Here is a 13,948-nt window from a genome sequence, read left to right on the forward strand (position 1 = left end):
AGTGGTCTTAAATTCTGAAATATATCTGGCTAACCAAGGGATAGGTGGGATTCAGGTCTCATTGTAGCACCAGCACAAAGGATAAGTAAAAAGCTCATTTAAAAATTTTTAGCCAGAGTTCTGCCATAGCATGAACATATATGCAAATTCCAAACACCAAGTGTGCACCATATTAGAATTTATTATAATACAAACAAGTCCAAACACAATATATTATCTAATTAAGAAAATATGAACATTTACTATTCTTCTCTGATAATATTCTATTCCATTCTTTGAACTGGAATAGCCAACATTAGAGTCTTTGATTCACTTCACATAGGCTCATGTTGGACCAGTAGGCTCCAACTGTGCAAAGTAATCTTCCAGTTGCAGAATGTTTGCAAAATGGAAGTTCATACCTTCTCATGGTCTGTCTTTTATGGTTTGTCTTTCATGTTCCTCATTTCTTTCCCCATGAGACAGTTCAGTCCTTGAGCTGTCTGATAAAAAAACACAGCATGTACGTGTGTAGCATCACTGCATGTCCAACCAGGGACACAAATTACACAAGAGAAATGCTAGTTAACAGTCTTTCACAAAAACCTAATATAAGGCAATTGCTTAAGTGCCGTCAACAGCAGCTCTTTACATGACAGGCTTTAAAATTCAAGGCTCTTTCCAAAACTGGCCTGAAAGAAAAGGTTTAAAAGTTTTTTTTTCTTAAAAACCTTATCATTATTGTCCATAATTATTACTATAAATAATAATAATAAATTAAAAGTCCATAGATTATCTGAAACAAATTTTAGGACATATGTATTAACCTAACCCAGTGAGCACTCTTATGCATTTTAACCAGAAGATAACAACTCATTGGAATGCCTTCAAGAATCAGACCTCTTTTAAATATTATTTATCAAAATATAAAATATAGCCAGAAGGAAAAAAGATCACAATACAACGTGGTACAACCTCTACTGGTAAGAGAATTAATAAATGAGTGTATGAGAAAAACATTCCAAATGCACACCCAGTTTTTTACTTTTTAAACATCAACAGTTTTTACATGTAATTAAAAATGTGGAGCAGGGAGCATTGAGATTTACACACATATTTTCCATCTTGCATACATTCTTAAAGAGGAATTGCTTAATCTTTAGAGCTATTGCACTGTGACTCATCCACATATAGCTCAAACTAGCATTTTTGAGCCATGTGTTTAAAATATATATATATATATATATATATATATATATATATATTCAGTGTAGGTAGCCTTTGGTCAATGTTCATTCATAAGGGGGTGTGGTGGAATTGCATCATACACACACTTAATGAACACGACATATTTGGACTACATGTGCTTGGCAAAAAAGAAACTGAAAGAGAAATGCAATTTAAAGGTTGTGGGGGAGTCTGCCCACCATTCCATTTGATGCACATATGCACTGGGGAGAGTGTGATATGGGACATACTAACCTGTTTGTCCCTCATACAACTTCCGTGAACCTCTTCTAGTGGGAGCATCTTGCTGCACCAGTGCGATCTTAATGTTCTTGGATACATTAGATTCATACAGTGAAGGGAGGTCTCTAAATGCATGCCAACTTTGTCTTATCCTTGATATAAGAAATCTGTTCTATTGCTGGAGAAGAACTTAGCTGAGTTAGGTTTTATAAGGATTAGAATATGGTCTCCAATACGGTTCCTTCCTCAGGACCTTGCAGAAGTAACTTCGGCTTTGCCAGATTTTTTTCTTTTGCACTGACTTTAGAATCTAATCTTTGGGTAAGATGAGACTCTACTGCAGTCATTTAAAAGGAGTAGGAATTAGAATAATCAGGACTACCATGACCTAAAATTATATTGAATTAGTATTGAGGGCATTGACTAATTGTTTAGGGCTTGTGTTGCACTGGGGCCTTTTCTACCATACTCATTTTATTGCAGATTTCCTTAAAAAGGGTAGACGTGTCTTCCAATTTAGGACTAAAAATGTAGTAAGAATCCAGCCTGAGGAACCAAGTGTTCCAGGAGGACTGTTTGCTTTTTGTTTGCTCACCAAAAACACCATACAATTCCAAAATCATTTTGGGAGATTTCTTCCAGAACACAGATAATTTAAAATACTGGTAATCTGGAAGAGAAATTTTTAAAAAGCTAAATAAGTGGAACTCCAGCATGGTTTCCCTTTTAAAATACATTACTGGATACATATATGCCTAATATAATCAAACATGTGTGGGCATGTGTGTGTACACACGAGTGGCAAATCCGAGGGAAGCCCCTATTAATTACATCAGAGAGCTCTTCTTGCCTTGGACAGGCAAGGGGAGAACAGCTAAATAAATTCATATTTTATCATTTTGCAAAGGATCTGAATTAAGTAGCTTCACTGAAAACTGGTACCACCCTTTTGAGCCATATGCATCAAAGGGCACACAAGCAGACAACATGGGCACCTTTCCGTGTGAATTTTATCTGCATTTGTGGCTGAATAGTAATACCAGGTAGACTGTGGGGCAGAGCTAAGAATGTCTCCTTTCACACCTGGAGGGCTACAGTTCCTGACCCTTGAAAATTAAGTCCAGTTTGGAAGTCACTTCAGATAAAACAATTTGGTGAGGGCTTCAGCAAGCAAGGAGGCAGGGTTGTTAACTCTACATGTAAAAGGCTTCTCCAGGAAGCTTAAGTGGCACCGCAATAAGCTATTTTGAGTAAAGGGATCATACACAGCTGACACGGGATGGATCGGAACAATGGCAAGAGTGGGCTTATTTTTTTGTTTTTCTGGGCTCAAGAGATCCTCCTTTCCCCCCACGCACCAGGCAGGGGTCTTTGTTTTGGAGGAGATAGATAAAATCTATACATAATGACAAATAGAAAGCCTGCATTTTAGACCCAAGTCTGAGGGTCATAGTTATGTTGGTTTGAAGCCTTTCCAAAGAAGCTCTGGCCAGAGTTTGGATGGGATTAATACTTGCTTGTCCCCTTACAGTGTCATCCTGTAACTTAGGGTTCCAGGGCCACTTCAAGACCACAACCTTCTCTAGGACAAAGGGCACCTTGGAAAAATCCCAAATCCCAATGGTCAGCATTATTAGCTGCTGGGGATGGCACAGGGAAGCGATGGTTGACCTCAGCTCTTAGAGGAAGAGTGTGGACTCAGCTACCTGCTATTGTGGCTTGGTGTGTCACATAAATGAGAGGTTCCCAATGACTGGATGGTGCCAAGGCAAAGTCATAGACTATTTCTTTCCTGTGTCCTCTCTGGCCACAGGATGATGACACAACCTCTAAAGACATCTTCAAACTGGTAGAAATTCTGCTGTCAAGTGACATTGTGAAAGTAAATGCACAAATGAAAACAAGATTGATGCTTTTCTTTCTTCTCTTCCATCTTTTCTCATCTACCAGTCTGAGGGTTGCTCAGTCTGTGGAGATAGGAAATCAGGTTAGCACTTTTAAGTGGGCTACCCTCCCATCTGGAAATAGATTAGACAGAGGCACTAGGTGCCAAACCTGTGAGGTCATGGGGATACTTTTATAGGTTTTCCATTTTTGTCATACTGGTACACCAGCATCTTGATACAGTGTGAGTTGGCTGGTGAGATCCAGGGGCTACTTGTTATGGAAAAGTTATGGTTGGTGTAGAACTGTACAGGTTGCTTTTGGCACTTGAAGAAGGCCTTGAGCGTGGCGGCTGCCATAGTGCGGAACCTCTTGCTGATGAAGCAGTAGAGGAAGAAGTTGATGGCTGTGTTCAGAAGGGCCAGCATGTTGGCAATGTCGGACATGATGTGCACCAGCCAGCGGTTTTGGATAGGTGCCCCATAGAGGTGGTAGAGAATCATGACGATGCGGGGGGCCCAGAGTGTGGCAAAGATGGAGGTAATGGTGAACAAGATGGCAGTAGTTTTCCCTGTGGAATAGCCACGGAGGCGAAAATTGCTTTTCCTCCTGAGCTTGTACACAATGATTGAGTTCAAGATGAAGAAAATGGAGCAGGGCACCAAGTACACGGTGAAGCAGTGAATCCAGATAAGGACGTGATGCATGGAGGTGCTGATGTAGTCTTCAGTCCAGATGTTGGGCCACCAGTAGTAGGGGATGCTGGTCAGGAAGCAGGTGATGTAAACACTTACAATGACTTTCCGGGTGCGGGCTGGGTAGGAGACCGTGTGGTACTTGAGTGGGTGGCAGACCGCGATATACCGATCAATGGTTAATGGAACAGTAATCCAAATAGAAGTGTGGATGGATGAAAATTCCAGCACTTCTATGATCTTATTGGGCACCTGAGGCATCTGCATGTTCAAGATGAAGTCTTCCAACAGGAAGTCCACAAACACAATGAAAAAGAGGACCAAGATGTCAGCAGCAGCAAGTGCCAAGAGATAGTTGTAGGATGACTTCTGCCTTCTAGCTACCAGCTGAGAGAGAATGATCACTGTCAGGATATTGGCTGTGGAGAGAAGAGAATCTGGTTTATCTCTGAAGTCAGATGACTTCATTGGCTAATATAGGGCCCTAGGCTTATGTTTATGGGTACTTCCATGGAAGCCAAAGGGACCAAACCAGTGTTTTTGAAAGACAGTCTCTACACTACAAATTATAGCTCATGCAGCCATCTGGATACTATTGTGACAAAATTACATACTCGTAATTTAATATTGTAGGAATAAATAAACTATTCCTCACAATCATTGGAGGTGGTGTTGCCATTATCCTCACTTCAGAAATGAAACTGGGGCCCAGAGGGCTTAAGGAATTCACTTAAGGTCACACAGTTAATAAGTGCTGGCGACAGGAACCAAGCCTAGATCCCCTAATCCGAAATCCCATGTTCTTTCTTTTGTCCTCATGCATGCAGGAAAATATGGGGTGTTCCCTGCTTCATGTGTTCAGGTAGGAGACTAACCTCTTAAGAACCTTTTTGGAACCTGGATTTTAGGACCTTTCCTTTTTATGTAGGTTTAGTATTGATGGAGTGGAGAAGATCATTACCTTCAGATTAATTTAAAGATAAATTATATTTATTTTTAGAGTAGGTGCCGATGGTCTCTGATTTATGATGGTTCAACTTACGATTTTCTGACTTTACTATGGTGCAAAAGCTATAGGCATTCAGTAGAAATTGTACTTGGGATTTTGAATTTGGATCTTTTCCTGGGTTAGTGATGTGCGGTATGAGACTCTTGTTATGCTGGGCAACAGCAGTAAGTCAGAGCTCCCAGTCAATCACGTGATCATGAGGTCTTAAAACTGACACACTTAACGACCATCTGTACCTGTATAACCATTCTGTTTCTCACTTTCAGTCCAGTATTCAAAAAGCTTTGTGTTAGATGATTTTGCCCAACCATAGGCTAATGTAAATGTTCTAAGAATATTTAAGGTAGGCTAGGCTAAGCTATGATGTTCAGTAGATTAGGTGTATTCCATGCATTTTCAATTTTTATGATGGGTTTATCAGGATGTAACGCCATCGTATCACAGAAGAGCTGTAATCTACAATAGGGTACATAATTAGAAATAATAGCAGGGAGAAGTAAATTTCCCTTCTTGTTCTCCAACCACCCAAATACCCCTCCCTCAGGGCAATCACAGTAATAAATAGTCTATCCTTATATATGTCTTTATAATATATATAGTTTTTGAACAAACAGTAGCAATACATTATTTTTCTTGGTGTGTGATTTGTTTTGAAAATGCATGCATATAATTTCTTCTTCTAAAGTTGTTTTTTTTTTTTTTTAAAGTAATTTCTGTACCTAACATGGGGCTTGAATGACTTTGAGATCAAGAGTCACATACTCTTCCAACTGAGCCAGCCAGGTGCCCCTTGACATGCATGCGTATAATTTCTGATCAGTTAAAAAAAAAGTCTCTCTGAATAAGACACATCTGGAAAGTTGTTAGGGACTCATTCTAAAATGATATTCCAGTGGATAATATCTATAAGTCATTCTGCACATTGAATCTCATTAATTTTCAGTCGACACTATTAATCCTATTTTGAAAACAGGAGTATCAGAGAACTTATGTCTCTTTTCTGAAGTCTGGTGGTAGAGTTGGCATCTGAATCTCTCTTAATCTCATTTTTTAAAATGTTATACAATAGTTCACTTGTAAAATTAGCTTGTAATATACATATCCTGGTGCACTCTTCACTCAGATTAAATAAATGTTAACATTTTAACATATTTGTTTCAGTTCTTAAAAAAAAAGAACTGACACTGTAGATACAATTGAAGTCCTCTTTGAAATTGTCCCAGGCCCATTCTTTTCCTTCCCTCCTTCTTTCTCTGTCTCTAGAGGCAAACCCCATGCTGTAATCTTCAGGGCCACATTTGCATACCCTTACTTTTCTTTAGATTGGACCATCCATTCTATATGCTTCTGTTTCCACTCAACATTATGTTTTAGAGACCATATTGTTGATACATGCAGCTCTCATTCACTCATTTTAATGACTATATAGGATTCCATTATATAAAATTACTGTAATTTACTTATTCGCATATACGTACAGAGACAAATCTGTACATATATACACATGTCTGTATATATTTCTGTATAATAGGCATGTATAGGCATGTACACACATGTATGTCTACATAATATGTGCATATATACACATATAGACATACGTGTGTGTGTGCGCGCGCGCGCACGCGCGTATAAAACAATGTACATTTAGGGGGACCTGGGTGGCTCAGTTGGTTAAGCCTCCGACTTCGGCTCAGGTCATAATCTCACAGTTCTTGAGTTCAAGCCCTGCATCAGGCTCTGTGCTGACAGTCCAGAGCCTGAAGCCTGCTTCAGATTTGGTGTCTCCCTCTCTCTCTCTCTCGGACCCACCCCTGCTGACACTCTGTCTCTCTCAAAAATAAACATTAAAAAAAATTAAAACAAAAAATAAAACAATGTACATTTAAATTAGTCCCAAGGTTTTGCTATTAAAAACTGCTGTAGTTAACAGCTTGATATTTGAGAGTTTCTCTTGGGTAATATACATGTACAAGTATATTTATTATGTTCTAGAGTAAGTGCATCTTTATCTCTACCATCTACAGCTGAATTGGTCTGTAAAGTGGTTTTACTAACTTACATTCCCAACAGCAGGGTATGAGAGTTCTAGTTTCCTCATATCCTCTCTGTATTTCCTACTGTTAGTTTTTGTTTTTAAGTCTGTGCTATTCTTGCTCTTTTTCAAAGCACTTTGAAATAATATTTTGAAGCAGTGAAGAGTTAAGCATTTATGATATTTATTAGCCAGAATTCAAACCCAGGACCAATGCCTATGCTCTAAACCACTCTGCAATATGAATAATTCCAGGTAGTGGTGGGGGTACCATGCAGATATATTACAGTGTATACAAAAGAGAAAAATAATGAGTAAATTCTATTTGAAGTCACTACTTAAGAAAAGAGGTCCTGGGGCGCCTGGGTGGCTCAGCCGGTTAAGCGTCCGACTTCAGCTCAGGTCATGATCTCACGGTTCGTGGGTTTGAGCCCCACATCAAGCTCTGTGCTGACAGCTCAGAGCCTGGAGCCTGCTTCAGATTCTGTGTCTCCCTTGCTCTCTGCCCCTCCCCCACTTGCACTCTGTCGATCTCTCTCAAAAATAAATAAACATTAAAAAAAATTAAAAAAAAAGTCCCATTAAAGCAAAGTTTTTTTGCATTTGTAAACACGAAATTTCAAAAGTTTATTCATGCATTCAACAATGTTTTTGTGCATTGATTATGAGCTATGCCCTGGGAGGAGATGTTGACCAAAATAGACATGGATGGTCTTGCCTTCATGGAGTTTAGAATCTTTTAGGCAAAAAACCAAAAAGTTAACTGAAGAGCCACAGTAGAAAATATGTAACTGGAAGCTGTAAGTGGTATGAGTGATAAAAGATTTACTGAGGAAATGATGTTCAAGCTGAAATTTGGAGAACCAGGAGGAAGTAAATAGGCAAAAAGGGTGAGAGTAGAAAGTGTGTTTCAGGCAAGGAAAACGGCATATGCAAAGGCCCTGAGTTGGCAAAAGCATGAAGAGTTGGGTTTATTAAGGCAAGGAATGCTAATGTTAATTTTCTACTTGCTTTGTATACATTTTTGTTCTCTCTCTTTTTTAAAAATTTTTAATGTTTATTTATTTTTGAGAGAGAGAGAGACAGAGCCTGAGTGGGGAGGGGCAGAGAGAGAGGGAGACACAGAATCTGAAGCAGGCTCCAGGCTCCGAGCCGTCAGCCCAGAGCCAGATGTGGGGCTCGAACTCACAGACTGCAAAATCATGACCTGAGCTGAAGTCAGAGGCTTAACTGACTGAGCCACCCTGGCGTCCCTTCTCTTTTTTTTAATAGAATGCACATTTTATTTTATTTTTATTGTAGAGAGAAAGCAAGTTGGGGAGAGGGGCAGAGGGAGAGAGGGAGAGACAGAGAGAGAGAGAGAGAGAGAGTCTCAAGAAAGCCACATGCTCACTGTGGAGCCTGACAGGGCTCAATCCAATGACCCTGGGATCATGACCACTCTGGAAATCAAGAGTCGTATGCTCAACCGACTGAGCCACCCAAGCACCCACACACTCTTGCTGTATTGTGTTGAAAAATGTTCCAAAATGTTTTATTCATTTAGAAGTCTTTTCAAAAAGTATTTAGCATCTACCTTTTGTGTGCATGGGCCCATGGTAGAAACAAATTGGTATTCAGAGTCTCCACTCAGAAAGTATAGAAAAACCCACAAGTAACTAAGTATTAAAGAGATAAATGAGAGGGGCGCCTGGGTGGCTCAGTTGGTTAGGTGTCTGACTTCGGCTCAGGTCATGATCTCACGGTTTGTGGGTTCTAGCTACACATCGGGCTCTGTGCTGAATGCTTGCTCAGAGCTTGGAGCCTGCTTCAGAGTCTGTGTCTCCTCTCTCTGCCCCTCCTCTGCTCATGCTCTGTCTCATTCTGTCTCTCAAAAATAAATAAAGATAAATTAAAAAAAAAAGATAAATGAGAGAGAACACACAGGTGATTTAAGAGGGATTGGTGAACACACATAGAATGATTTGGGGGAAGGTGTGGGTCAAAAGTCTGGCTACTTTGATCTAATCATATACACTCAGGGCTTTATAAATTCAAGCTGTAAAATCAGGTCTGATGGTTATGTATCAAAGAGCGTCAGGACTCTGGATTAAGTGTGTGGAGTCTGGGGCTGGGCTGCTGGAGTTTAGCCCTGGCCCTACTGCTTATTGGCTCTTTGCCTTTGGGCAGATTTATTCAATCTCTTTGCATTTCAGTTTCCTTCTTTATAAAATCAGGTTAATAAGAATATCTCCTTGAGAGGGTTGTTTTGAGAATCAAGTGAGATAATTTTTACAAAGTGTTTAGAACAGTGCGTGGCATGTGGTTAAGTTTTCAATGAATGTTAGCTATTGACTGAGAGTCCACTCCTTTAGCAAATTTTAGCAGAGCATTTCCTATGTGCTAGGCATTGTATGAGGTGTTGGAGATGCATGGGTTAACAAAATGCACAAGTTGCTTTATTGTATGGTGAGGAAGACAGACAATAAATAAATATAAAAATGTACAAGAGAATTTCAGACAGCATACTATCCAGAATAAAACCCAGGGATGAGACAAATTGATGGGAGATTATTCTTTAGGTTAGGAAGTGACATTTGAGTTTAATTAAGGGTGAAAAGAAGGTTATCTGCCATGAAAAGACTTGTGGGAAAAGAATTCTAGGCAGTGGGAATGCCAAGTGCAAAGGCCCTGAGGTGGGAATGAATATGGTATTCATGGAACAGAAAGAAGGCCTCTTATCAGTCCTATTATCATCCCCATTTTATAGATGAGGAAACTGAGGATTGGATCTTTAGGTTATTTGCCCAAAGCCACATCCGGAGTAAGTGGGAGAGCCAGAAAGTGACTCTAGTTCTTTCTGACTTTATGGCATATCAAGTTCTGTGTTGTTTATTTTTGATCACAGGAAAGGGTTCTCAGCTGGAGGAAAGTGATTTCCTGTTTCCTGGGTTGCCCCTGATTTAGAACTAAGTGCTGTCATTTCTCTCCCATGTTCCTGCCCCACCTGCCAGCCTATAAGGAAGCAGGAATGGATAAATGCTGGGGTCTCCCCAGGGAAAAAAAAAAACTTACTATATGTTCGGCAGGGAATGACTCTTCACCACTGTCTCTTACTCTCCAGATGAATGCTATTTGCAGTGTGGTGCTAAAAATTCTCCATATCCAAGCTCTTTAAAAAATATTTCAGCCCCATCTAATTAATGCTTTAAGTCAGGCAAGTCATTGAGTCCAAACGAAATTGCTACGTATTCCTATTTGACATTTCCTTAAGTTTCTAGTAATTGTCTCTCTTGAGAAACTAACCCGCAGACACTGAGTCTCCCGTTTCTTTTGTACAGATAGATTTGCCCCCAAGGCAACATCAAGCACACTTAGGAGATCCTTGGGATGAGAGAGCATGTGTGAGCCACAGAAACTAGGAGGGGAATGGAAAGATGCCTGTGTATTGATTTTCTGAAAAAGAAATGAGAAGGTAGAGTTTTCAACTCTTAAGGTTTCACATTTGCTGTAATTACATCAAGAAATCCCTTCATTTCTTTGGTGGCACGTTTTCCCCCAAAGAAAAGGAGTGGTGTTGACAGGGTCTGTGCGTATTTATAATGGGTGAAACAAACAAACAAACAAACAAACAAACAAAACAACCAAAGAAACCCAAGTCATCACCGCCTGATATTCTATTTCTCAGGTTTTCTCTCAAACTAACCAGCCCAAGACTCTGTTGTTGTGGAAACCTAAGCAAGCCCCAGTGAACTTCACAATCAAAATGTCAATGCTTCAAAAAAGCAAATCCTTTCTGTCAATGGTGTCACAGGGCAGTTTTAAGCTCCTGGGTAATAGAAAGCCCGTGTTTTGTGATTGCAAAGCTTCTTGGTTATATTCTTGGGGGAATTAATTTCCTGTACTTTGCAGCTTACTATGCTCAAACCTGAGAGGATTTGGGGAGTGGCTGAAAGAACAACATGGGTTTGGCTGTCAGACCCTACCATCGAATGGCCTACTGGTGCAGAGGTAAAGGGTCAAAGTTTTCCAGAGGTATTTTCTGTGTCTGTGAGGAGTATATGGTTCCTGTAGGTTCCTTGGAAGAAGTAGGTGGAACAGAGCATTGACTGGGAGTTTTGAGTTTATCTCTCTCATTTCTGCTGCATTTCTTTTTTTTTTTTTTTTTTTTGTCATTGAAAATTAGTTTTTTCAATTACAAAAGTAAAACATATACTTATAAAAACTTAAACATTATATTGACATGTAATTATATTATTATTAGCTCATTTTTATTGAGCATTTACTTGTAAGCATCTTAACAGACCATATATCATTTAATCTTCACAACCACCTATGAGGTTGGAACTATGATTTGAGAGCATTAAGGCTCAAGAGAGGTTAAGAAACTTGTTCGAGGTCACACAGCAAGCAAGTGGTGATCTAGGACATTAAACCAGGCTTTCTGCCTCCCAGTTTACATATTTAACTACTACATTAGACATTGGAATGTGAAAGTCTGTCCAAATCCCATTTTCCAAAGGTATTGTAGTGCCTAGTCTCATAGATAGCCCTTGATGAACCACATGTCTGAATATTCATGCCTTTGGGTAGTCTCCTCCCCTTGAATTGGAGCTGGTCCTGTGATATACTTTTGAGCAATAGACTATGGGTCTGTACATACAGGGGTGACTTTGTATGTACAGGTAATATGTGGGCCTTCTGAATACTTGGTCTTGGGATGTTCCAGTTTGGAACCCAGCTATGAGAATCCCAAGTCAGATGGAAAGGTGTGCAGGACTCTGGTTGAAAGCCCCAGGTGATCTCATAGCCGAATCCAACATTAATTGTCAGCCATTTGAGTGTGCCATCTTTGATGTCCAGCTCAGTGGAACCCCAAGTGACAGCAGTTATTATAAATTATAAATGTAATTAGTAATAATTACTGCTACACAAGGAGATCATACAATAAAACTGTTGTGCAAATTGATTTTTTTTGAAATTAGAAATAAATCGTGGATTTTTCCCATGTCAATAATATTCATGAAATATTCACCTATGGCTGAACATTATTTATTTTATCTTATTTTTTGTTTGGCCACTGAAGAACTTCATTAAGCATCTTTTTGTTTATCTGTAGAATAAATTCCCAAAAGTAGAAATGCTGGTTTAAAGGGTAACACAGTTTTTTCCCCTTCTTCCTCCCTCTCTCCCTCTTTCCATATCTCTCTTTCTTCCTAAAGGCAGCTAAAAAAATTTGGAAAAAGGAAAAGAACTCAAGTTGAAACTACAAAAGGATTTAGATTAGGCACCAAGAAGAACTTTTTGATTATAATGGCTGCTATGTGAAACAGAGCAGGCCAGACACCACAGTTGCTTGGTTCATGGAGGTCTTCAGAAAAGGACAGAGAATTTCTTATCTGGGCTGATTCCTGAGGTTCCCTTCTGCAAATCCTCTTTTTCTGCATCCTAAATTATATTCTTGTGAATTTCACCATCCTTGGTGACTTAAATGCATCTCTCCTCCTTAAAGTTGTCTGTTTTTTGCACTGGAAGAGTTAGGCCTGTTGTCCTACAGAAGTACAAGGACCCCTAACATTGTAAGCAATTTCAATGGTGTTATTTTAGCTGTTCCTGGGAGATGCCCCAAGGATAGATTTTTAGGAGAAGCAATGTTTAAGCCTCCCAGGCAAGAAGTCAGCACTGCCTTTGTTTAGATCAGCTGGGGAGTGGAGATTGAATTGTGTGATGGGCATTGACTCTTGGAGGTTGTCATCTTCCTCACTGTTACCTGTTCCACTCTGGATCTTGGAGGGTAGGGAGGAAGAGGGAATAAAGCATGATGCTCATGACTTGGTGTTCAGTCTTTTTGGCCTCCATGGATGGTACTAGAAGGTCTTCAGGTGGTTCTGCCCTGAGAGCTCCTAGGAGAGGAACAGGGAAGGAATTGAGGGTAGCAGTCTTGCCATGTGGTTCCAACCGCAGGCACTACTAGCTGGCCAGTGGCTGTCCTGTCTCTTCATTGTTCCTCTTGCTCCAGGGCAGAAGTTTGGGAATGCAAAAGTCTTTCTTGCTTTTGGTTATTAGTGGCACAAAACTGACTGTGGACTAGTGAAGACAGGCAGTGGGTCCCAACCCTCACCCTATGGGAAAGGCAGTCCTTGAGGGATGGCTTCCAGATTCCCAGGAGGGCTCTAAAGAGCCATTTGGGTTTGTTGTTGTTGTTCTTTGCAGGCTTAACCTCACCCAAAATATCCAGGTACATAAGAACCTATCCTAGTTGGAAGAGTTTGTGAAGTGTAGTGTTAATCTCTCTGAGCCTCAGTTCCTACACCTGTGAAATGGGCATCATAATAAACATACCCCCGTTGGTTGTTATAAAGATACATGAAATACCGTGTGTGTAATGCTTAGCATAGTTTTTGGCATATAATGAGCCCTCAGTAAATTTTACCTGTTGTTTCTTTTTACACCTATGTTACCTATTGTTACTTTTTACACCTGGAAAGTGCAGTTCAGCAGACAATTATTGAGCTAGAGGCCAGACACTGTGCTGGGAGCAGAGATGAGTCAGAGAGAGTCTGAGCTCTCCAGGAATCCCAGAGAAGATTCTAGTTTCCCTTAAGCTATAATTCCAGGCACTAATAATCCTGTCACCCTATCCTGAAATTCTTTATTGCCTCTAACTTAATCCCTCTAGCTGCAGTGGTATTCCACTGGCTACTCCTCACTTTGTTTCTCTGCTTGGTGGAGAGGAACGCTGGCTGTTTTCTAGGGCCCTGAAGAGGCATTGTTACACGATGACTCAGTTGTCTCTTGCTTTCTCTGAAATAGCCTTTGTTCTTTTAAAATTTTAGTTTTTATTTTGATAGCTCTTTAATTTTCTTTGTAGCTTTACTATCATGTTCTTCTCTATTTTCT

At 40.0% G+C, this 13,948-nt stretch overlaps 1 protein-coding gene across 1 annotated transcript in view; it reads right to left on the reverse strand.

The window, feature by feature from the left end:
• Positions 1 to 3,512: 3,512 nt before the first annotated feature.
• Positions 3,513 to 13,948, reverse strand: part of GPR139 (G protein-coupled receptor 139) — a 38,244-nt gene continuing 27,808 nt past the window's right edge. Inside the window, exon 2 of the mRNA XM_049638373.1 lies at positions 3,513 to 4,447. Within this exon, the coding sequence (XP_049494330.1) occupies positions 3,513 to 4,447 (935 nt within the window). The remainder of the gene's footprint in view (positions 4,448 to 13,948) is intronic.

The sequence above is a fragment of the Panthera uncia genome, chromosome E3 (assembly GCF_023721935.1).
Source record: "Panthera uncia isolate 11264 chromosome E3, Puncia_PCG_1.0, whole genome shotgun sequence".
Taxonomy (NCBI): domain Eukaryota; kingdom Metazoa; phylum Chordata; class Mammalia; order Carnivora; family Felidae; genus Panthera; species Panthera uncia.